The sequence below is a fragment of the Archocentrus centrarchus genome, chromosome 5 (assembly GCF_007364275.1).
Source record: "Archocentrus centrarchus isolate MPI-CPG fArcCen1 chromosome 5, fArcCen1, whole genome shotgun sequence".
In the NCBI taxonomy this organism is placed as follows: domain Eukaryota; kingdom Metazoa; phylum Chordata; class Actinopteri; order Cichliformes; family Cichlidae; genus Archocentrus; species Archocentrus centrarchus.
This window is the reverse complement of record NC_044350.1, coordinates 14,606,913-14,632,967: the sequence shown is the minus strand read 5'-3', so window position 1 is coordinate 14,632,967 and position 26,055 is coordinate 14,606,913. Positions and strand designations below refer to the sequence as shown.

Sequence of the window (26,055 nt, the reverse complement as noted above, 5' to 3'; positions counted from 1 at the left end):
ATTAAAAAAATAATAATGTGCTTTCATATTTTTTTTTAGCTTTTTTTGTAAAACAGTAAATTAGAAAATGGTATTTAAAAAAGTAATATTTTAGGATTAAAAATAAAAAAGAGCTTGCACACACTGGTGGATTAACCTCTACAGAAACATAAAAAATGATTTTGCTTATTACCAGTACTGTTAATTTAAGCATAAACCTTACACTGGGTGGCGGCCTAATAAATTTGTTAAGGACTGTATGGTTTTTGTACACATATCTCTCTTGTATCACAACGTGACAACTTGCTGCAATAAAGCATTTAAGTCTTGCTTTCACATTATAAGATTGTGCTCTGAAATGTTTTAAACTGCTCTGCTTTAAATAAAAACATGAACAAATGCAAACATTTCAATAAAGGAATTTACTTTTTATTATTCATATTCTGTACAGTTCTACTGATATACACACGTCTTCAAATAAAGTAAATTGCAAAAAAAAAAGCATCAGGTCTCCACATTTGTTACATAATAACAATGTGGATGGTGTGAACTGTGAAATAAATAACACACACACACGCGCGCGTGCACACACACACACACACACACAAACATACATTCCCACAGAGGGTTTGGTGGGACGACATGAGTGTTACAGGACAGGAGAGAAAAATGAGAGAAGCAGCACCACCCAAGGAACACGGGTTTTGCACACATGCAAAAACACCCACACGCATGACTCAGGCACCTGTGTGCTGAAACACACCTTACACAGACTCACAGGGGCACATGAAACAAAAGGCACTGCCAGCAGGAACAGCTCGGGCTTTGGGTGGTGGTGGTTAAAGAAAAAGAAAAAAAAAGAGAGAGGGAGGGAGAAGCATGTGCTCATGGACAACAGGCCTCAAGTATCAGTACTTTTATGGAATTAATGAAAAAAACCAAACAAAAACTCGTGAAGAGTTTTGTTGAATGTATTCTGTGATGCACACACTCAGTCTGCTAATCTGCAGTTAGGATGCACTCAATGCTTCACAGGCGAGGCCCAGTGAGGGCGCGCTGATGACACACACACACACACACACTCATTTTAAAACATTACTCACGTTAGCCTCATCGCCTCAAATGAACGCAGGCACACACACACACACGCACACGCACACACACACCAACCAGTAGGAATGATACCCCAAAATATTCATAATAACAACAAAGTTCAATCTTGTCACTCTTTTTCCAGTGTCTACATAATACATATGCATTGCAAACACATCATTGGTACATCATAGCCATGTTTATGAACTTTATATGTTTTTCTTTCCTTTTTTTTTTTTTTTAGGTTGGAGGCAGGGGGATTAAAGAAAGCCTAAATGCATGCCCAGCCCCACATGTGTGGGCCTTTCAGTGACCTGCATCTATGTGCAAAACAGAATCTTTTTTTTTTTTTTTACATACACCATCTTTAATTCAACAAACTTTTGTCTGTAATCCCTTTAAAATCATCTCGCTAGATGTGCTCCTCGAAGCTTTGGTGTAAAATTCCTGTAACATTTAAATGCAACCCCAACAGTGTACGTAAAGTGTATCCGTAAAGGTTTGTGGGTTGCCTCCCTCGGTAGGCTTCCTCCGCAGGTGGGGTTCATGCAGTTCGCAAGTGGAATTCATGCAAGTTTGATTGGGCTTTAAAGTAAGAGGGGGAACTGGAAATGATATCACAGTTATCATCTTGGAACAGGTTGGGATTATGCGCGTGTTTGGAGGAGCATGGAGTGGGGTGCCGTGATTGAAGAAGCACCTGACTTACATATGTCTTCAAGTCTTTACACGTTTAAGTTAGCACATAAGAACAGATAAACAGGGGCTAAAATAAGGTTGTTCTAGGAGGAACAGGTCTATCTTTCCTCCTTTAGATTTTCTCTGTTCCCAATACATGCTCCCTGAGAAAAAAGCAGAAAATGGATCTCACTTTCTTATGCTTGTTCGGAGATTTCAAAACAAGCGCTTCCTTCATTCTGATTCCCACCCTTTGTTATGGAGAAGCACAGATTTCCAGTACTTCAGCTCCAACCCTAAAATACCTCCCTTTCAAATCCAGAAAAAAAAAAAAATAGTACATCTGCTGATAACTGATACATCATTTCCAGGAACAACATGGTATGATTGTCCTTCCATCCCAGCGTGATGCAGAAAAAAGTAATCATGCCTTCTGTTTTAATCCTAACTCTATGTGCAGGGAAGATGAGCTGAGAGACTCATGCATAAGTAACACTTGCAGTAGCAGCAGCAGCAGCAGTAGCAGAAGAAGAGGGAATCTTTACAAACACCACTTATTCATATCGGTCTCAACTCAAGTTACAGTACAGAACTTTTTCTCTGTGTGCATGGGTGTGTGTGTGTGTGTGTGTGTATGTGTCCTTGGCACTACTTGTCTCATCAGCTAGAAGACAGCACACACTCTGTAGCTTTTTTACAGTGCTTTTGACTCCCGATCCTCTTCACAGGGAGGCAACGTATGGGTGGCTGCGGTGGTGGGAGGGGCTCGTATGCGTCCTGAGAAAGGCTATGCAACCACGTGTGACATGTGCGCATGTTTGCGTGTATATCTGAAGCTCAAAGACAAGTTCAGCTCGAGCTCCGCTCTCTGAACAGATTTCGAAGGGTTCAAAGGGTCAGTCTCTCCCTGGGTTAAAGTCATGATGTTGCGGGTGATGGGGGGGGGTCAGGGGGCGTGTCGTTGGAGGGCCTGCTGTAGTTTATTTCGGTAAACGGCGTATTTTTGCTCCACTGCTCGTATGCGCTCCGCCTCCTCTTTCTGAAGGATTACCAGGAAGTTTTGAAGCTCGGGGACTGAGAATGCGTGCCACTGTGGGATTAAAGGAGAAAATGAAAGGAGACAATTTATAATACTCCTGCAGACACTTGATATTATTCTGGTACTTGGCACCTGTGAATATCTAAAACAGTATACTGCCTCAGCAGCTTATTAAACAACCCTTCCTTGCCAAATAAACTTATAAAGATGTAAAATGTAAAACCTGCCTGTTTAACCACAAGCATGTATGTTTCTGTGCTTTCTCACCTCCACCTCTCCGGTCTCGTTTTCCTTAAGGACAAAGCTGAGCTGCTCTGTATCCGGGCCTGCAATCAATCTCAGAAGAAGAGGGCGCTCGTACAGAGGAAGCTTCTGGAACAGGTCTGCAAGAAGACAAACATACTGTTGATGTTACCGGTTACTTGTCCGCAAAACACGCGAGCCAGCGGCTACGTGTGTTGTCCTCACCCTGTCCGTCGCGATGCGTCTGCCTGTACAACGCAAACTTGCGGGGATCATCCAACACCATGAACTTCTTCAGCAAGCCCTTAATGACCTCTCCGGTGGTGGTCTGAGAGCTGATGTGGAGCTGCTTCACGCTGTCGGATGGTAGATAGAAGGATGTTCTTTTCTCAGAATGCCCACAGTCTGTTGCCTCCTGCTCCTCTGACGGTGTTCGGAGGCGGCCGCTGGCCTCTGACCCCGCCTGGTCCAAGCCATGGACGGTGACTGGTCGACTGAGCCTCAGGTGGACCTTAATGAAGCCTGTGTAAGATCCGTCTGAAGCCTGGGGCGCACAGAGGGAAGAGTTCTGCATTAATGTGTGCAAGATAACAGAATACAGCAGACAAAATGCAGCCCAATGAGCCTGTTTATGATCTCGGTGGTGTAACATCCTTAAATTTATAGACACAGTGAAAATGTGAAAATGTGAAAAAAGTTACAGTTATGAATTCCTGTTCAGAGAAAAACTTGATCAAGCAGTTATTTATGAAAGATCTGCATAAAAACGGGCCTTTCCAAAAGTAACAAAATACACCCACCAGCAACTCGAAAGCACTCTAACATGTTTGATCTTGTTTGCATACTTCATGCGAATAATGTTTCTCGCCAGCAGCGGCCACTTCCTGGAGCCTGGCTATGCTTGTGAAGCTGCAGACCAGGAACATTACCTTTGGATGGTGCCAGGTGTGAAGTGTTTGCACCTGTGCGCTAAGTTAATCAATGCTACTGCTGGCTGGAGCTACTTATTTGACGTCATCTATTCCTTTTATATAAAAAAAGGAAGTTAAAATAATCTTGTTTCATTGTTGGTTTGATGTTGAACAGTTCTATTCACCATTTACAACATTATAAAAAATTTTTTAAAAACCCTCACCCATTTCATTCCATTTTCCGTGACCTGAGCGTTATACTCTTCAATCTTGGCCCGCACGTCTTCCTCTGACAGTTCTTTTGTCGCTCTCTCCAATTCTTCCTTTGCTTCATTCTGCTGTGAGGCAAAAAAAAGAGTAATTATCAGCACTGCACCACTGCCATGAGTAGCAGGAGTGTTTTATCCTAACCAGCACATGGTGCTGCTTCAATCTGTCCTCAAAAACAAATGGTCTAATAGCCTTTGCTCAAGTTTCTGAACAGATAAGCCAGAATCAGGAGAAACCCTTTCACCCTCTACACAGATTGACGAGTGACTTGCAGACCTAGTGGGTGTCACGCTTGGCTCAAAATAAGACTGAACAGAATCTAGGCCAGATCTTGCAGGGTGGTCTCTCTTGATATTATCCTGTCCTCCATCTTTGCCATCCTCACACAGAAAAGCTGACTCTCTGACTGCGACTGATGGGGTTCATATACGCACTAAAGCGCAGTTACACCAGGCAGCTTTACACGGGGACAGGAAATGTTATGAATGGAGCTAATCGCACATTCAGCATCGCAGCACAAGAATATTGACAGCTTTCCCTCCCTCTTAGTCATTTCCCTTTGTGAATAAGGATGAGAGCGAGAGAGAGGAAGGAGGCAATGAAAGGTGAGAGACGAGGGGGAGTAAAAGAGAGAGAGGCGGTAAAAGAAGGGGTAAGGAGTGATGAAAGAGCGGCTGCTGAGCCAGCCTTAGCAACACAGAGTTTGACTAGGTTATTTATAGTACAGTTGAATGCATCCTCTCTATCTCACAATAGCTTTTTTTCCCCTCTTCTACTGTTCGTTTGCATTTTCCGGGGCAGCGGGAGGGAAATACCGTGTGTGCCTGTGTTTGCGTGAGAGAGAGAGAGAGAGAGAGCGCCGCCGTGATGCAGCTGTCGTTTCTGGAGGGAAGTCCTCAGGTTGAAAGATGAAGTCACTGCTTCTTTCAATTCAAATGCAATAAATGGATGTGTGTGTGCACCCTAATGGCAACAAATAGCATGCATAAGGGACTCATTCTGGCTGGAACTGCATAACAATTCAATGTAGATTTCAAACTGCTCTTTGGAGAGATATGTCTTTGTGTGAGTAAAAACAGCAAGAATTGGGGGGCTTTTCTTTCGGTTGCTCCGTGCTTCTCATCAGGCACTCCTCTATGCAATTATAACCCAATATCATGTAAAATGCCAAAGTTGCAGCAGTACAGCAGAGACTGAAGGTGATGCTTACTATTTAGCTTACAAACAGAAGTGTATTTTCCTCATATCCGGATGCATAAATGTAAGCATCTCTGTCATAACAGAATTTACAGCCTTCTGTTCTGTATCTCCCAAGACCCACAAAAAGCCACTGAGTTTATTGACCTAGCCACATTCATAAAAATATAAATAAAATAAAGAGCGTGTTGTGCAATCCAAGGTTAGGAAAGGAGTTTGAGGGATATGGAGGAGCTGACTTGTATAAAGAATTCCTCCGAGTGGAAAGCAACAAAATGAAAAGAACCTCACAGGAATTCCTGCGTTTGTATGTGAGTTTATAAATGTATCAGAAATGTTCCCTGCCCTGCCTGCACACCAGTGAGAGTGATCAGAGGACAATAGAGCGGGACAATAGTACAGTTTTCGCCCCTGGGAGGTCAGCAAAGTCCTGACTGTGACCAGGTCACGGAGGCGCACGGAGTACAGTCTGCAGACACATTACAGGAAAGCAGCAGATTATCAGCTCCAGAGCTACTCTAAGTGTTTTGCTATACATTACATAGATATCTTTGGATCTACTGTAAGTGCTTTAAAGTCTCTCAGTCAATCTGCAAAACACACTTCCATTACCTAATGCATACATAATGTAAGTTATCTGATCGCATGAAACAATCAGCTCTTGCTGCACGTGGATTTCATTGACTTGTTGACTTCATTTTCACAGCCCGCTCACAGCACTGAAGAGATGGGTAATCCTCAAAAAATGTCCTCTTTGCTGAATGCAGCTAAAGCAACTGTACCTAAAAAGCATAGGCTTGTGGCAATAAGCACACTCACTGAAATCACTGTCACTGTCTGATATTAAGGGCACTGGTGAGAGACATAGATACAGGCCATGTTATCTGGTTTACTGTGTTATTGAGAATGCAGCAAAATGCAGCAGCTCATACATGACAGTTACATAAGGGTCTCACACACACACACACACACACACACACACACACACACACACACACACACACACACACACACACACACACACACACACACACACACACATAGAATCCCTCCAGGGTGACACAAATAAGTGTTGTTGCTCTCAATCTGATGAAATTGGACAAGAGAGGCTGTGTGACTGCTTGAGACCTCACAGGAAAGCAGTCAATATGAAGCCACGTTCCAAACCTGTGTGTGTGTGTGTGTGTGTGTGTGTGTGTGTGTGTGTGTGTGTGTATCACCTGAGCACCTTTTTAAACCTGAACCTGCAGATTTAACCTGTGGATGTGATGATGAGAGCTTTCACAACAACACAAAAATTGTGTTTGACAATTACACGCACCTGTGAAAATAAAATGCGTGCGCATGCACACACACACACACACACACACACACACACACACACACACACACACACACACACACACACACACACACACACACGTGTGCATAAACGCCACAGTTCGTGTGGGAACGCTGTCTTTACTGGGTCAGGTGTCAAGGAGAAGCGCATGCTGATTCTATTTCACAGCCCAGAGAGCGCTGTGTGCCATCGCTGCCAGCGGTGCAGCTTTGTGTGTGAGTATGCACGCACACACTTGAGCACCAGCATTAAAATAATCTTTACTCTTGCACTCTTTACAATGAATGAAACCTCAGCTATTTATGGTGGCGACAGCGCGATATGTTGTTTGTGGTCTCACTGGGATGCTAATGCAGTGACTCTTGTAGTGTTGGCTTTTAGCTTAGTTTTTATTTGTTGCATCGTGGAGTGCATGCAGCAATTACCTGTGCAATAACTGAGGCCCGAATAAAAGGAGGGAACATTTCAAAGAGTGTCAGCATCTTGTAAGGTGCCTGTTGTAGCACATGATTTGGTTTGGATTTCAGCATTGCTTGCGTTGATGTTGCGGACTGGATCAAATATTGCTGTGGCTAACAAGCCAAGCTACATAAAAGCAGGAACAAGTCGTTGCACCCTGAGAGAAGTGAGCGATTTTATGACAGTTTGACATGACGTGTCAAAATCATATCTGAGTTTCTATTGGCTAAGATAACATGGGAGGAAGAAATAGATGCAATATTCTTGTTTTATTAGCATAACTGGTTTGCATCTGGATAGAAGGTTATAGATTTGTGAGTCCCATTTTGAGAATCACTGTTTGTTATGGCTGAAACTGATATGACTCATTTATTTGAACTATAACAGAGAATGGCATATACCTCCAGTACAGTGGTACTCTCTCTCTCTCACACGCACACACGTGCGAGCATAAGCACAAGCTATTTACAAGATGCAGCTCAGATCTTTGCATACCTCTTTTCCATATTCAAACACGGGGATGAACACAGCACTTTTGCTCTTTAAAGATGCATTGCCCCACAGGGCTACTATTACTGCAAGAGCACAATTCAATGTCTTTGGGGTATGTAGAGCTGTTCCCTACATGTTCAATAGCTAAAAGTGCTGCTACATTATATTTTAAACATTATTTCTTGGCCGTGTGGTGTCAGGGTCACCGGTCTCAATCAGCTGGCAGCTTCTCTGCGCTCAGGTCAGACAAGTCGTCCTCAATACCTTTCTGTGTCAGCCTGGCTGCAACCCTAACTCCACACCCTGACAACACAGCTGGTCAATTATTCAGAGATTATACCTTCTCCAAGTCAGACACCAAAGGCAAGGACAGCAAAAAGGGGGCCGAGCATGTTTTACATGAACCCAACTGTCTGTGTTGGTTTGTCAGTCTGTCTCCCACTTCCTGAGTCTCTTTTCTCTTTTTCTCCTGCAGTATTCACAGTACTACTTTCCCTTTCAAGTACTACTTAAAAAAAAAAACTAACTGTACTTATCGTTTGTTACACAATGAGGTCATGAAATGTACAGTAGAGCTAAACTAAATCTCAGGAAGTGTGAAGACTGCCAGCAAAACCAGCAATGAGTTGCTATGGTAACTAGGAAAGTGCAGTTAAGTAGTACACATACACACCTACCCACGCACAATACACACACTCGCTCTAGTGCAAAAGTATCAGCTTTGCTTCTATGGGCACCTCTCCCCTCCCACACTGTAGAGAAGAAGCCTCTATGGAATCTGTAGCTTAAAAACAAGCAAACCCGACAAGCCAACAGATCAGTGTTGAACAATGCAGATGTATTACGGTAACCCCTTCCTACATTCTCTCACACGTGCGTGCACGCGCGCACACACACACACACACACACACACCTAGAGGCATATTTAAGCTTGCACAAATGACACCGCTTCCTCTCCTGACTTCTGCTTTTTTTGTTGAAAGTGTTTTTTAAATATATAAATATATATATAAGGTACAGTAGAGTTCGTCTGGCAGCACCACTGGAGTACCAGCCATCTTATCCATCTGAGTTCTGATATTACAATTTCAATTATCAGGTCGAGCGCAGTCCTGATTCTGTACCTTAGCTGCTTGCTTGGGCTTGCGGAAGAACGAGGTCTTGGCCGTGAAGAAAGTGAAGTCCTCGCTCTCATCATCCAGGCTGCAGTACCCACTGCTCATGCTGTTACTGCTAGTCATGGAGGGGGTCAGCACTGTATTGACGGTCATGGAGAGGTCCGAGGACAGCCACTGGCACCAGAAGAGCACCAGAGCAGCACGTTGACAGCTTGAGGAAGCGATGGGTTTTCTTGAAGTGACACTTGGTCACAGTCAGAGTCTACACGCAAACAACTGTCCTTTACTCATCCAGAAAAAGTCCGCACTCCTGCGCTGATGCATCCAGAGGCTTTAAATCCCACTTTTGAGGGCGAAACAGGTGAACTCGGCTCCAGTTCGGCACTTTGGTATAGCTACCGGAGAGAGGACCAGGAAATGCAAGCGCGAGCACAGACGTGTCACTTCCTCCTGTCATGCGTGTGTGTGTGAATGTCACAAACAGGCCGTGCTGTGTACGCACCTGGGCATTCTCAGCTACACATACAGAGATATTTACGCACAGTTTGCAGCTACCTCTCACACAAACGTAGGCACGCGGTGGTGTGATGGGAGTCAGTTTACAGGTTGGTTTCAAGTTAGCCTCGCTCACCTGAGAGCACCTGTTATGCCCACAAACACACATTCATAAAGGCACGAATGCAAGCAATACCACATCCTGCTTTAGTCCTGCTCTGTGTCTTTGTACAGACCCAACACGAAGGAGCGTTCAATTTAAGTCCCTCATGCAGAACCAAGTCAATTATGCTGGTATTTATTTGTGTAAGCATCCATCCGTCCCCGGGGTCTTGAGTAAATAGCAGCAGCAGATCTCTCGACTGGAGAAACAAGATGCTCACAGATCCCGTACTACCTCCTCTCTCCTCTCCTTTCCATCGCTTTGGCAATACTACCAGAATCCTCACACTTAGCTTCCCTCTTTCTTATCCTCTCCCTCTTCTCTCAGCCTGTCTTTGCACCAGCTTCACCACCTCACTCTCTTGCAACCTTGCTCAACCATCTGTGGTTGAGCGTGTTATCAGCCTGCAAGCTCCCTCCCCCTTCTCTCTCCCTCCACTCTTTCTCTCTCTCTCTCTCTCTTCCTGTCAGAGACTGCACCCTGCAAAGCATGGCCACTTCCTCTCACAGAAGAGAGGTATGCGTAAATAGAAAGAGAAATGCTGATGGGTGAGAGATATGAAGCCCCATAGCTTCTGTGTGACACACAAAAAAAGGAGCACAAACAGGAAGCTGCACAGACGCTGGGCAAGATGGCTGCTCTGCAACTGACGTTCAGCTGCAGTGTGCAACGGCTGACTGGAAACCATCATAACCACAGTAAATGCCACTTTTAAGAAGGTCCGTGCCAAAATCAGGACTCTTAATTTGTCAGCACCAAATGCAGGCGGAGACAGATACAATATTACAAAACTAAGTGCACTACCATTGCTGTTTTTTTGGTGAGGGGATTGGCTTTTGGTGCCCAAGGAGAGAGAAAGAAAATGAAGAATGATTGCCCTTAGCATGGAGATTACTGTGACCCCTAACCTCAGAGTGACCCTACAGCCTGCCCTCTGACTCTGGTAGTGACCCCCTTGTCAAACAGCAGCCGATGCCCATCACTGCTGAGATTGATGAGCGCATCTGTCTGATGTTCCAGTGCATGCAGCATGATTTTAAAATCACACAAGTAAGCTTACACTTCAGGACAACTGTGGCATGCACTTACAGTGTGTCACCCTTTCACTGGGTGTTTTTTCACCAGGTTTAAGTCAGCCGATGACTGACTACCTGCGACTCTGCTCCCCACTTCCATCAGTGTAATGACTATAAAAGACAGCTAGCAGGGGGTGCTACACACAAACTCAAACACACACTGACACACACGTATGTGCCGTGAATAACATTCCTGCTGGGTTCAAGTCGATGAAACCTGGTCAGCGTGCTGATCCTTTGTGTGACTGCGGCAGTCTGCGCGATCAATTTCTGCTGATGCACACACAACAAGGACTCGTACCAACCACGCACACACGGTTACAGTTATAAAACAGAGCAAGAAAAGGAGAAAGGGGGCTGCAGGAAATGAAGTGTCAGCTCTCCTCTAATCTGCAATACAAGACACTGTGTTCATAACACACCAGAATGTGCACAGAGAAAGACCTCAGTCACTGAGTTCACATCCTCCTAAAACCAGCATCATCACTTAATACTGACAGTTCATTATCACTGACTACAATCAAGAGCTGCGGAGGCTAAGCATAAAATTAATACAAAAAATTACGTCATTATTTTTGCCATATGTAGCTGGACAGAGGACGCTGAGGCAGATGAAGAAACACAGCTATCACAGGGCGAGAGGGAGGGCACACCCTGTACAGGTCACCAGCCTCTCACAGGGATAACACAGAGAGACAGACCATTAGACACACACACACACACACACACCTATGGGCAATTTGGAATCACCAATTAACCTAACCCAGTAACTTTGGACTACGGGAGGAAACAGGAAAACAGACACAGGGAGAACATGCAAACTCCACACAGACAGGCCAAGGTGGATTCAAACTCAGACCTTCTAGCTGTGAGGCAACAATACTAACCACTGCACCACTGTGCTGCCTAGCTCTGAGATTTTGAAAGAAAAATGAATAAAGAGCAAGAACTACTGCCGCAAACAACAAACCCACTTTGCTCCAATTCTGTTGACGCTGTTTTGATTGTGTTATTCTGTGTGCATTTGCTCACATTCTCTAGAAGAACAGTACTACCTGGCACAATACCAGGGGTCTCATTTTGCATTATATGGCCTCGGGGCTTAAGAGGAGCTGCCAACATTTTGCTGCAGGCCTGCCTGGTTAGCCAGGGTTTTTTTTTTGCATGATAACTGTAACTCTGTGTGTGTGTGTGTGTGTGTGTGTGTGTGTGTGTGTGTGTGTGTGTGTGTGTGTGTGTGTGTGTGTGTGTGTGTGTGTGTGTGTAGCACATTGTGTGGGTGACTGTGGCCGGGATGCCAAATGCAGCATGCAGACTCACGCTCTTATAGGTCCCTAAACACAACCATGTGCTTACACAAAGAGAGTGAGGCACTATTTTGAGGATGAATTTTACATAACTACTGTATCACTGGATGCCTCGTGGCTTGTACAGAAGGAGAATATGGAAACATGGCTGAAAGCTGAATCTGTGAGTTTCAAGTTTATGTTAATGTTCAAAACAATTCACTTCTTCTTTATTTAGGTTACTGACTTACCATCATCCATGGATTAAAAAAATATATATTCCATTAGCATATAAAAAACTGATAATAGATAGGGGAGCTTTTCCACAGATATGTCATAAATGAGGTTCTTGTACACAGGCTTAGTCAGCACTGTGGTGAAGGCAAATCCACTAACTGGAAGGTCAGTGGCTCCCTGGCTCCTCTTGTCTGTATGTCAAACAGCTCTTGTGCAACATGCTAAACTCCAAATTCCCCATGATGTATCATCAGTGTGTGTGTGTGTGTGATAGATAAAGTGCTTGATGGGTGTGTGAATGAGTGAACATGTGAAGCCCTTTGAGTGGTCAATACGACTAAAAGCACTTAATGAATTCATTAAACAACGTGGGAGGGAGGGCATCAGGTCCCACCCTGGCTTGAATGAAGCGAAGCTGTACTGCTGGAGAGACGGGGCAGAGAAGCAAATGGAGGAGAAAGTGGGAGAGCAGACAGCAGAGAAGGAGTGAGACAGATGCTAATGTGACGTAGCATATTCTGTCCTGGGAACATTCAGTGACCAAATAAAGCAAACGAGTGCATAAATACATTCATAAGTAGAAAGCCAAGGAGAGACTGCATGCAGTCAAAGTGGAGGATGGTTATGTAAAAGTGTAGGCACAGAGAGATGCAGTAAAATGAACTCTTCCAGTCCTGACTCATGTACACCTCTGCAGCACACGCAAAGTGCTTACCATTCCTCTATACCCCTAAAAATGGTGCTCATTTCCTCTAATATCTTTTTTAAATACTTACCCTGCACTGAGGGGCTGTGGAGGAGCTGTGCCCTCTGGGAGAAGGAGCTTCCTCTGGCTCTCTGTCCCTCTTGTTGCAGTCGATCTCTACTTTACGTTTACACTCCAGGTGACATGTGTAGCTGCAGTCTGTTGATCACAAAAACATCAGTCAGACAAGAGCGCAGAGAAAGGCAGAACCAAAGAGGGAACAGCAGTGAATTAAATCAGACAGTGATTTAATAATGTGGCCCTGTGAAAGTGTGAAATGCTGATTAGTCGCATGTAAGTTATAAATGAGACCCACTTCTGACTTAATCAAACGGGTAGTCATACAAAAGAGCCATTCACACAGAAATCTGGCTCCATCTAGTGGCTAAGAGCAGACTCACAGCTCATGAGGCATGTGACTGCAAGGAGACTGTATGTTGGTGTGTAGTGACAGGCTGGTGACCTGTACAGGGTGTACCCTGCCTCTCGCCCTATGACAGCTGTGACACTCCCACCCAACCACCCCAACCCCCCGTCTCTGAAAAGGATAAGCGGAAGAACATGGATGGATGATGGATTCAGGAAAAACACAAGCTGCACAAAGCCACATATTTTGATAGCTGAATACGTGCTGTAATCAAGCAAGTTTAGCCAATAATGACAGATTTAAGGGTCATCGAAATCTAATTTGGTTGGTTGGCATAATATTAATACTACAGCCAGAGAAGCAAACTCTGTTCTAGTGGAAATACATTAGTCAATCCATAATGAGCCTATCATATCCATTAGAAATCAAATACATAATGTAACACAGTTTTAATGTATTCTAACAATGGTTGGGCGTGTTCCATTTAAGGGCAACAAATGCTGCCAGTGCTGCAACTGGTCAACTCCCATCGACTGCCCAGCTAGAAAAGAATAGATTGAACTGCTTCCCCTAAAATGTCCCAAAAATAGTCCACTGTTCTTTAATTTCTAGGTGGTTCCACATATGTCAGCGTCTGCTTGTTTGTGCGTTGCTGACTTTATTGTGGTCAGAGGCTTTCCCATCGTGACGCGCAGGCTCAGATCTCACTTCTCCTCGGCCGGTGAGATAATCCACACAAGAGGATAAAAAAAAAAAAAAAGAAAGAGAAATATTTATTATAAAGCTGCATGGACAAAGAGAGAACTGCATTTTGAGGAAGCTCTGAGTCAGATGCCTTTTATGGTTCTCAAGCAGGAAAGCTTCTTATATGAAACACAGTGGGCCACATGCACTGAGCACGATACTAAATGTCTTCCTTTAAATCAGCATATATTGTTTTCTGTTGCACCTTTTTGCTGGAGCTACTGCTGAATGAGTCAGCCGTGCTGAGTCCAGTTGCTGTTTTTCTGTCTGCTGTTCGGGGGGGGGGGGGGCACCACTGCGTCTCTCACACTCAGCATCAGTAACCATAGTAACAAGCCTCTTAATGACCACTGTTAAAGAGAGGGGTGGTAGGAGAGCTTTAATTACAAAGGCTCGCTGCTGTGTGTGGAGTGTTTTTTATTGGAAAATTAGTTAGCAACTTCACATTATTACACTGTAAAAAGCTTGTCTGGGAATTAAAGGCACTGGAAAACAGCGGGCCTGCCTTCCAAAGCTGGGTCATGTGGGAGAAAACTTTTCTCGTGACAGTTTAGAGGTCACAGATGCCTCTCTGTGGTGGCCTCTAAACAGTTTGTATGTGCTCAGCTTTAGCAGAGAGAGGGATGTCAGTACGTCACCGGCAGGAGGGATGTGTCGACGCGAGAGGAGAGCTCAGATAAGGGATGCTCTGCTCGTGACACTTTAGAGGTCACTGCAGAGAAGGAGAGATAGAAAGGAAGCACGCTGGGGAAGGAAAAAGAGAAACTCCTTTCCTGTCCTGCTTTCCTTCATTCACCCCCTCCATCCACATTCTGGCTCGTGCGCTGCGCCTTTTCCCTCTACATTTGGCTAGGTTTGCTCTGCTCGTGCAGAAACCACTGTTGCTTTTGGTTGGTAACGTCTTAAAAAGGGACCTCACCCTTTTCTCTGATAAGTAACTCTAAGGCTAGGATATGCTAAAAGGAAAACAGAGCCACATCTCAAGGGTGGCAACCTTTCCCTGCTCCACACCTACATGATACACAGCTGTTAGCAAGATATGGCACACCTATACTCCACACTGTTCCCACGCTGATAGCATGCCTCACATAAATAAACACACAAGGAAAGTGGCATTTCAGCATTTTGGATCAAATATTCTCACAAGTGTTCCTGTGCAGGGTTCAACGCCTTCTTTAATCCAGTGTTTTGGGTATTGCTCCAACTCTGGTTTTTCTTGTATGTACATAAAGCTGTGTGTGTCTGCTGGCATGCTGGTGTGTCTTAGCATAGTATTACATGTGACTCCTTCAGATGAGCGCTAATGAGCAGGTGGAAAACATGTAGCGGCAGATCCGGTGAACCAGGAGGTTTCTGAAGGTCGTACGAGCGTGCTGATGCAGGCACAGTTAGGAAAGTGAAATAGAAAGTAGGGAAAGTGTCAGCATTTTTCTCGGGTGAATTTTCTAATGGTGGTTGAATGCAAAAAGAGACCCTATCAGTCCTGAGATCCTCGCTGGGACTTGCAGAGGGGGTTTTCCACTTTCTGCTCTCTGGAAAGTACATGTTAGACCGACTACTGAATGGAGAAGTTGCTTAAACTTGAATGCAGCTCCCACCCTGCTGGAATTTTAGATAGTTTTTGTGTTCAGGGATATTTACAGGAAATGCCATCTTCTATATTTTTACTTGAAACTAGGCTGGAAACTACCTTATAGAAAAAAAACAACAAAGTTCAAACACTGGACTTTTAAAGCTGTGATTCTTTTGGTGCTTTCTCTCTCATCTACTCATTCTTTCATCATTATATTTCTTCCTTCTGCACTGTGTCTCTGTGTGCTGTTTCAAAGCGAAGAAGGGCTCTGGTGTTACCATAGTAGACCAGTTTTCCTCCATAGCAGGAGATGCATGTGCAGACACCCCCTTCACCAGCAATTGTGTGGAACCCCCATCATGCCAGTCTCACGGCTTTTTTCTGGAAGGATGTGAGCCGATGATGCACACAGACAGACAGACAGAGAGAAAGATGCAGCTCTGCAAAGCTCCTTCTGAGCAGTGGAAAGAAGGGAGTCAGACGTAGAGTAGGTACAGATCCATATGTGGCGGTTGTGTTAACTTCCACTGCTGCAGTTGGATCGATAGCAGTGTGTGTGGAAGAAGGAGGAGCTTTGGTTGCAGCGCGTTTAACGAAGAAAAGGAGAGCACTCAGACTGTCATGGATGAGGATGCTACAGGATATTTTCCCTTGTTTTATTTGTTTTTGGTTCATGTCCTGGTCCTTTTTTAGCTTGAGCTGAAGTAATTTGAGATGTTTCTGTATACAATCAAAACTCGTGAATAAGGGATGTGGGTGGTTTGTTTTTTTTGTCTGTCACAGTGGGTGTGGGAGAGACAGGCGTGGGTAAAATCACAGATTAGCAGTTTATCTTAGGTTATGGAGGATGTCTGTATGGTTCCAGATTTTTTTTGGGGGGGGGGCATATTGTATTTACTCCTAGTCTGGCTGAGGATGGAGGGGGTCACACAGGGGTTAGGTAGCCATAAAAAAGGGGCAAGGATATAACACACTAATGAACCTAAAGGGAGCTCTGTGGGATTTAAGAGTAGCTTTGGGGTCTTTGGGGGCCTTTAACTAGTCTGATCCCATCATAGCTGATTTGGAGCACTTATCCATGTTCTCCTACTGTGTGGCTGTTCTCCATCTCTCAGCAAATGAGGGAATAAAAATATTACGCTTCCATGTTCATACTTGTCTCCATCTCCAGCCTTAATCACAGCTGAAACGAACCCTCCATATGCCGCCCCACCAGACATGACCGAACAGGTCTAATCTCATCCTAAATCTGAATTTAATCTGACCCTCTTCCCCCTTGACATCTGTGTTTATTTGCGTAAACAGTGATTTCATATTTCACACTGAGATTCTTAATCTTCATCACAGCAGAGTGTATCTTCCTCTCTCGCAAAACTCCCATCTGTGAGGTTACAGATGCTCTGAGAATTAGCCAAACAAACAAGGCAGGAAGTGGGTTTTAATTTGTTGTTTTTTTAGGCTCATTCAGGGCTGTGAGCTGTAAATTAATACAGCTGAATATTTTTGTGAGTAATGATTACATCATTTAAGTTATGTTAAGCTGCATGATTATTAAAAAAGGCACATTTTCAGAAAATATGAAGTCTCGCACATGTACGTTGGTCCCATAGCAGTTCTGTCAGATATGGCAAAAAGGGGAAATTTCCATAAAAAGTTGCGGATGCTAACCTAACCCTAAATGGGTCCACCTGAAGTGACCCTGAATTTGATAAGTGGAAGGAAATGGATGGATGGATGGAGGGATGGATGGAGGGATGGATGCTATGACTGGTATTCAGTATTACAGGCTAAATGTGATACAGTTACTTTAAGGCTAATTGACTGTACAGTTATGTCCATATGGCCTTTATCTGAAGCTGATTAACACATGTCCCCATCTGTCATGTATCCAAAGCTTCATCCTCGCGTCATGCATGAAAATTCCAGAAGAAATCAAGCAAGCAGACCCGAAGTATTTTTTAAATGTAGTTTCCTATCATTCTACTGTTTCAAAATTCAAGAATAAGCCTTCTGCCTCAGTCAAAGGATGTCCAGTGTATAGACTGCATTAAACTGTGCTTCACTCAGGCAAAACTTTTCAAAAGTGCACAACAAAAGCCTTAATAAGCCACTAATTGCTCAAATTAATGGAGCACTCTGGAAATGTAATACTGCATGGGATATTTTTGTGTACTGTGTTTTGTGCTAATGCTTAAAAATGTTTTATGGACAATAGAAAGCCTCCATTTGGCTTTCTGTTTTAAATGAAATCGTTAGCCTTCTGACCTCAACCTCCGATGAAACGAGCAGGGTTACATTTTCAAGTTTAAGAGTCACAGACTGAGTGCTGAAAATGTGGTTTAAAACTGGTGGAGTGCCCCTTTTTCTAGTTTTTTTGTAAACACTTTATATGCAGCAACACTCCATTACAGCCCAGTCCTGGCAGCAAGAACTGACATAATTATATAACTGTGTCAGTTTCAGATTAGTTATTATATTCTCAGCAGGTTACAACATCTAAGAAGAATCCCCAGACAGCTCGCATCATCTGTCTGGCAGATAAATATAGACTGAAGATGCAGAAGAAGAAAAACTGAGGAATCCAGATTGGGCCAGTTCATTCTTAAAAAGATGAATTGGGTTTCCTTGGAGAGAACACCACCCAAAAATAGCCATTATCTGTCTGTGGCAGCTTGTACTGCTGACGGTGTTTCTAAAGATTTTGAGGCTGCAGCATGACGTTACTCAGGTGGGGCAACGATAACCTGCTCCCTGAGTCATGTTTAGTTAGGGTCTTATCAGGCTCGCACAGGAGGGCGCCCCCCCCCACACCCCCCAAACATAAACACACAAATAAGCTGAAGAGTTTTTGTTTTTTTAACAGCAGCTGTCAGTCTCTGGCTGAATCAGTGATTCTGCAGCACCCAGCCATTTCACTCCCTGCCTCTTTTGACCCCAGTCACACTTTGTGCTGATGATACATTAGTCCTCTATTTGGAGAAAAACATGGGAAAAATCGATGCCATGAAGCCTCAGGCAGGCTCACTCGAATCTCAAATTTCTGCTACAAATATGAAAGTCAATATGATAATGGACTTACAGAGGATTTTCTAGACAGATTGAAAACGTGTAGGTTAATAATAAACTCTGGATACTATGTGCTCTTACACAAAAGCGAGGGGGGGGGGGTGGATCACCCAATAGGGGTATTGACAAAGACTAACAGAGCTTATGGGCTCAATTCAAAGACAGACAGACAGACCGGCGTGCACAATACACAAATATTTTGGCCCACGGCCGACCTTTGAGGCCAACCCAGCTCAACCTGTCTACTCATCATCTTTCCGTTTTTTCCAGAGTACTGGCCCCTGTTTCTCATCCATCCAAACTAATCAATGTTCTATGATTACATATCCAGATTTTACTGCTTGTACACAATCTTTTGCCATCGCCATACCTGAGGTGTTAAGCAGAGATCCGTTGGAGGATGATCTCCGGAGGATTCGCAAACTGTCGCTCCAGGAGCGAGACTTGGGCAGCCTCTTCAGCAGCCGCCCCAGCCGCCGTGACACCTGACCGAAGCAGGCGCTACCAGCCTCACCTTCCGAATCGCCCGTCACCTCCTCCAGACACAGCGACACATGGCCAAGAAATGTTCTGCCCACCCTAACGCGCTCAGCTCCCCCTGATCTGACCCCAGCCCCTGCCTCCCCCTTTGCCTCCTCCTGCCCTGGGACGAGAGGTGCTATCTGTGCCATGGATGGAACATGGTGGCACCATCCGGCAGGCACCGTCCTGTGTGTGTAACCCTCGCTGGACCTCCTGTCCTGCTGCCGGCTGCCCCTCTCCCTCTGAGGACTGCACCAACGCCAGCCCCCCCAGTGCCCCCCTCTGCCATCCCAGCGCAGCCACTCTGCCACCGGTGCCACGCTCCGAATAAACAGCCCCCTCTCCACACGCTCTGCCACCCCTCCACCTGTACTCCTCACACACTCCCCCAATGCTCTCACCCCTCTCCTTGCCTCACACTGTTCCTCCTCTGGTCTACGCCTAAACGGTCGCCGTCACACCTCAGCGTGAGGACATGAGCCCTGAATCTCAGATGCACAACTTGTTCCTCTGTCGTCCTGCTGTTTTCTCTCACCGCTGCTCCCTCACCCTCTCTCTTCCTCTCTCCCTCTTTCTGTCTCTGCTGCAGCACCCACACACTCTGCAGTAAAGAACAGCCAGCTTAAAGAGACAGAGACCCCCAAATACAATCACTGACCTAGCTTCTCTGAGTCTCTCTCTCTCTCTCTCTCTCTCTCCTCCCTTTATAGCAACAGGAGTCTTTCTGTTCCCTCAGTGGCTGACTTTCCACACTTCATTCAGTATCTGAGGACATCGTCATACGTCACAAACATCACCGCAGACGCTATCTGCACTGCTCCCCACTTTTCTGTCTCCTTGATTTCAAACTCCACAGCCTGGTGAAGGGGAAGTGAGTCAGCCATGCTGCCTAACCCCTCAACAGTGACATAGTGAATCTTGTCAGTGTGAAGAACATGCTTCACCTCAAGAGCGTGCGTGTGAGTGTGTGTCTCTTTGTGGGTGTTTGTGTGGGTTTCGGTGATGCGCAGTCCGTTGCTTATTAATATGCACTGTGAAAGAGAAAGAGTGAGTGCTGCTGAGGGTTCTCTTCCTGCCCTACTTATAGATCTGAACAGCATAAAGGAAAAAGATGCTCGCTATTCACACACAAATGTGTGACGTAACAAGGTTTTGCACTCATGTCACTGCTTTTCCTCACGGAGGTGCCTGTTTTGTTTGTTGGCCATGATGTAATGTGTGTTTGCTAGAATCCAAAATCCCCCAAATCAGCCTCACCTAACAGGGGCTTAAGAGTGTTTCTGTCAGGTTCTTTATGCTTTAACCACCTCTTCCTACACAGTCCTGCTATCAGTATCCACCAAGGGCAACCTAAATATAGCCTCTCTGAAAACCCCACTGTTCTGGCATACATACAGCAGAGGGGGCGATGAAAAGTGAGGAGAACTCAAGACACCACGCAGGTCTTTCTGCAAAAAAACTCAAACTCTTATTTGCGTGTCCTATATGGTTCTATTACAGCTAAACATATTAAGCATCCTGATGGGTGAAGCCTCTCTGTGTTTACTTTTTTTTTTTTTTTAAATATAAACAAAAGCAATGTGAAAGTGAAAATAGATTATAACAGAAGCGTTGAATGGTTTAAAGAACATGGAGCTCTGTTCAATACTCAAAGCAGCTTTGTATTCAGATTGGACTTGATTTCAGCTTTAGACACATGAGCTCTGAAAGAATGCTTTGGATGAAGTGTTGTTCAAACTATATTCAGCTCAGCTCTGGCAGAGCGGCAGCAGCGGTATGCATGGACAAGAAGGTTATGAGCCATTTAACACAACCCTCCTCCCATGTTTTCTTCTTCAGTGGTGAAAAGGGCCAAAGTGAAACAGTTCCTGAGACAAGGCCTGCACTGTGTGGACCACAGGAAGAGGTAGGATAAGGATGGAGTTTAAGGAAATTATACATTCCCTAGACAGACATCGGGCATGCCATGGGGCATGAAGCGTACGTTTGCCTGTGTGCTTATGCGGGGCTACCTGTAAGACAAATTCAGAGATGTATGTGAGCTCATGCTCATCAATGCCTTCGCTTGTTGTAAATTCGAGGATCACTGACCTCTCAGGGGTTCACCTTGTCAAACAGAACAGAGACACACAGGCTAACCAATGACAAAGTCCACAAAAACTGTTCATGCAAACACGTCCACCCTGAACAGTCTCTAAAAAACATCATTATCTAAAATAGTTGAATTACTGGAGAAATCCATCAGTCAGTGAAGTCATTTGTAAAGCAAAAGTTGTTGAACATACGATACAGAAATATAAGGACATTTTTAAGGGCGTTCTTGCATTTGTCAACATTCATATCTCCTCATCTGAGACTCTCACAGCCCTCTCATACGGTATATAATGGTACCAGATAACACATTAACAAATCCTAAAGTGTGCTGTGGAATATTTTACATTCATAAATCGGCTTACATCTACATTAAATCGTGAATTGTCCACCTGCTGCTTGGATGTTAAATTCGGGGATTATCTCCAAAGAGGTTAACATTGCAGCCATTTGGAGAAGGGACAGTGTAACCACAGCCAGTGCCACATGTCTTATACATGACCTAATCCAACATATCAGGGTACTAGTGCCACGGCAGCATGGTTCTCTGAAAGCTTTAATTAAATATTAATCTGACGTCTGACTCTGTCTGTTTGTAATCCCAGTGATTCCACTCTGGAGAATTAATCCCAGAGCTGGAGACACCCAGAGCTGAGATTAGTGGGGGTGCCATTCCCCTCCTTCACTCCTGGTAAGAATATAGATTTATATATCTGCTACACACTCATTTCTGTATTTGTGTTTCTATACTGGCATTTTATAATAAGTAAGTGCACTGCATGTATGTGTTCGGTCTATATGACAGTGAGCTTTGGGCACTTGGACACAAATGGGAGAACAGTGGCTAAAGGAGAAGGCTTTGTTCTCCTAATGGGGCAGACTGCTGTCAGTAAGACAGCTCATAAGTGCCCTGCCTGTCACACTAATCACAATCTATGTTGATTTTATGCTTTTATATGTTGTGCTCTGCTGGAGCCTGATGTCACATATGGCTCGTATATGTGTTTAACGTCTTTGAGCTTACCGAGCGGGATTTCTTTACCACAAATCACATTCTCAACTATCTCCCAAGAGGAGCAATAAAGATAAAAAAAAAACACAAACACAGATGAAAGCCAGCAGAGGAAAGTTAAAGGCCTGCACACCAACAGAGCAGCAGACTATAAGACTGGGAACTCTGGCTAGATTGACAGATTCCAGTGCGGAGCAAGGCCGCAACTGTCCCAGGGGTACACGCTTGCACAGCTGTTTAGGCTTCATATGCAACAAAGCCAACACAGACAGAATGAGGGTGATAAATTAAAGGAAGGCAGAGGGAGCAAGGCAATAAGACAAAGATGAAGAATGATGGCTGTTTATGGTTGCAGGGCCTCTGTCTCTCACTCCCTGTCATTTGCAGGGAGAAGGGTGCGTGCATGCCGTTTCTATTTTGGCAGCTATGGCTGCATTTCTTCCCACAAAATACCTTAAAATGCCTAAATTAGCTTTGCCTGCTGACCCCCACGACTGTTCACTGCATTCACCTCTGATGTCTTCTGAGAAAAGGGAGCAGATGTACCGCTAATTAGATTGAGACATAAAGAGAGTACTGGGGGGTGGGGGAAAGAAAAAAAGTTAGTGAAGTTCTTCAGACGTAAAGAAACTGCGTGTGTGTGTGTGCATGTTTCTGAGGGTTTGTGTGCTCCAGTAATCTCTCTGCTCTCGCTCCAGTGAGCTCTTGCTGATAGCACACTAAATCAGACAGCTCTGCAGTGCTGGACAAACTTGCGCTCTTTTCCTCCATCCCTCTCTCACGTCTCTCTCTGCTCTTAGCTCTTTGTCTCTCCTGATTCCTATCTCTGGCAGTCACCCCTGTTTGCCATCCTTTACTTTCTCCTTTCATTTCTTCTTGTTTTTTGTTTTGCTGGATTTTTTTTTTGTTTTTTTTACCCGCTTCATTCTTTATCCCTCCCTTTCTTCCCTCACTTTCTAATCATCCTTTTCGATTGCCCTATCTCACACTACTCTGCAGCCACAACCTCCCCGTGACAAACTACTGCTGACACAATGCCAACTCAGCAGCCGCTCGCGTTCACACACTCACACACATGCATGCGTGCATGTAGAGTAACACAAAAGTACCTCGGTTTGAGCTCAGCATTCATTAAACACATACCAACACAACCAGCTCAAATTGGCAGGGTTCAAACTTTGTGCCACAGAGCTGTGCGTGTAAGAGTGGCATCATCGGAGTCTGATCAGCGCACACGAATGCTGCTTCTGTCTCTGAACACATTCTCACATCCCGCAGCATCAAACTGATTTATTTAATATGTTGTCACTATTAAATGTGGCTGAGCAGACATTTCCACTGGATTTCACCAGTACATCCCTTTCTTCTTGGAGCCTGGTTGCAGAGTGGGAACTCTGGGAGGCACAGCTGCAGGACAAGATAATGGGCTTTCCATGGAAGGATTTTGGCAGCCTGTGGTGAAAACTCTTTGGAAATGTCCTTCCCTGTCACTCACAAAAGCACATGCACTATTTTGTGTGTGTGTGTGGCTGTGTACAAACACACAGAGTTTAGCACCCAGCTACAATGTGCCCTTCATAAAACTGCGCTCATGAAACAAGACACGGACCTCTAAGTCAAAACACCCTGCGGTCACACGCGCAGCCTGTTCCACGCTATCTCATAAAGAAAAGGAAAAAAGCAGTAATCATACAAGTGAATGAAGCAGGTATACAGTGAGTGTGTGGTCCTAAATCACATAAGTCTGATATCACTCATTTCCACTGGGAAAAAGAAACTCATTTGTAGTAGCCTGCTTTAACTACTTACTTTGACATTTGAGTGCCTGTACGGTGACCTGCCGGCTACAGGCGTCACACCAATCCTGCTTAACGGGCTTGGCCTCGAAACGGTGTCCTTCACCCCTTTCGGTCTTCACCCGGGGGTCCATCCCTTGAGGAAAGATGGACCAGGCCTCCATGCGGTGAGGTTCGGTACGAGCCAGCTTCACGACTCCGGTCCTGCCCTGCGTAACCCGATCCAGCGGAAGACCGCCGCTTTCCCCTTGAACTGAAACCAGCGAGGAGATGCTCTGATGCCCGCTGTCTCCGTTCAGAGAGTCCCGTCTCGCTTGCGTTGCGCTCCGGTGCCGGTGCGCTCTTTTATGTCCATTCCCCGCCGATTCGCGTATTCCCGGTCCCTTCAGAGAGGAGCTCCTCCGACCACCACGCGTGTTGTGGTTTGAGTCACAGTCCATGTTACTGTTGCAGTCGTCAGTGATGCGCCCGCTTTGACTTTCTCGTGCCCCGGCGGTGGTGCCCCTGCCGCTGTCCTGCTCCGGGCTACGTGGCGCAGAATGGGCGGACGGAGCCCCGCATCCTTCAGCGGGCATCATTCCTGCTCTTGCCGCCGTTCCTTTTTCTCCCTCAGCACTGACAGACGCATACCCCTCGCCGCTCCCCGAGCTTCTCCTGAACATCTCCCAGGATGATTTCCTCGGCAGGATGGTTTTCTTCTGCCTGAAGAACTGCGGACCCGGCTGCTGCCCCACCACACTCACAGACGCCATTATCCTGTCCCCCCCCCGTAGTGCTTGTGTGTTTGTCTGTTTGCAGTGTGTATCAGTGTGTGTTTTCACTCCGTGCCCTGACTGTAAACTCAACTCTCCCCCGTGTGAAGCGTGTAGTAGTGACGCAACGGATACGACAGTTTTAAATGCCGCGAGCGCGCTCCCCCTAGACTCCAGCGACGGTAGCGCGCATGAATTCCTGGTTAACGCCACGATTTTGGCTTCGAGCGGCTACCAGCCCGCTTCACTGCATGACATTAAACTTGATGATGAGTCACTGTAATTTGTTAGCGTTTTATTCCAGCCGGGCACTTACTGTAAATGTAAAGGCATGGTAATAATCTTCCGAAACCACTGCGTAAGAAAAAGAGAATGCACTGGCATAAAGAAGAAACCACAATCACAGATCAAGAAAATGCAGAACTACCAGAGACTGGCTTTAGAATGAGATGCTGAACTTAATAATGATGATTTAGGTCTCTCATTTAAATGGTCTATGTTGTGCCCAGTGTGTGTGTTTTAATGGGATAGCAAATTAAAGGCCAGGATGTTTGGCATCCCATAAATTCGCCCCATTTTGTATTTTTTTTTTAAAAAGTAGAATTACCACCTCGAGGTTGTATGCTTCCGCCATCCAATTAAGTTCTGTTTATATCCGGTCTGTCTGGATACGTTCGTCACCCTCTTAAAATAATGGCCTAAGTCATTTTTTTCAGGCTTTTCAGAAAAGACAAAAAACTGAACCAAACATTGAAAATATGATTTAGGTTAAAAAAAAATCGTTAAAAAATGACATGGGCCATTATTTTAAGAAGGTGATATGATACATGCAGACTTTGATTTTAATAGCAAGGCGCCAAAGATTATTACTGTCAATTAAGTTCACCTTTGACCTTTCAGATAAAAAATATGCCATGACAAAAAAAATCTAATTATTTATGGTTTAAATTCTTAAATTATGGGGGAAAAAAACCATGCTTTGTGAGGTCATGTTATTTCTATTATAGAGCTGCTATGCTAAGGATTTTCTGATTTTTTTTATTTCTGTTTTGAGTTTTTGTTGTCGAGTCCATTTAGTTTCAGTTTTACTCATTTCAGTTTAGTTTTTATTAGTTTCAGTCCTACTTTTAGTTCATTACGTGGAGGGGATTTATCAGGGGCGAAATTATGGTTCAGAGTTAGTATTAGAGTACAAACAGCACTTTCTGAAGGCAGCTGACTAACAGTAAGTAGACAAGTCACAACACATAAGAAAGGTTGAGAAACCAAAACTAAGCACACAGAAAAACTAAAATCACATCCAATATCTA

At 44.7% G+C, this 26,055-nt stretch overlaps 1 protein-coding gene across 4 annotated transcripts; it reads right to left on the bottom strand.

Moving 5' to 3' along the window:
• Positions 1 to 604: 604 nt before the first annotated feature.
• Positions 605 to 24,840, bottom strand: rassf5 (Ras association domain family member 5). Of its 4 annotated transcripts, none has more exons than XM_030730350.1 (6): positions 24,007 to 24,840; positions 12,854 to 12,981; positions 4,167 to 4,280; positions 3,257 to 3,575; positions 3,056 to 3,171; positions 605 to 2,839 (listed from the first exon to the last, which is right to left on the bottom strand). In XM_030730350.1, the coding sequence occupies exons 1-6, from the start codon at positions 24,743 to 24,745 to the stop codon at positions 2,696 to 2,698; spliced, it is 1,560 nt and encodes a 519-aa protein (XP_030586210.1). In that variant the 5' UTR covers positions 24,746 to 24,840; the 3' UTR covers positions 605 to 2,695. The 4 variants fall into 4 exon arrangements, with proteins under 4 accessions (XP_030586210.1, XP_030586214.1, XP_030586211.1 ...); XM_030730354.1 differs by lacking the exon at positions 24,007 to 24,840 and adding an exon at positions 18,943 to 19,121; XM_030730351.1 differs by lacking the exons at positions 12,854 to 12,981; positions 24,007 to 24,840 and adding an exon at positions 8,827 to 9,833.
• Between the last annotated feature and the right edge of the window lie 1,215 nt (positions 24,841 to 26,055).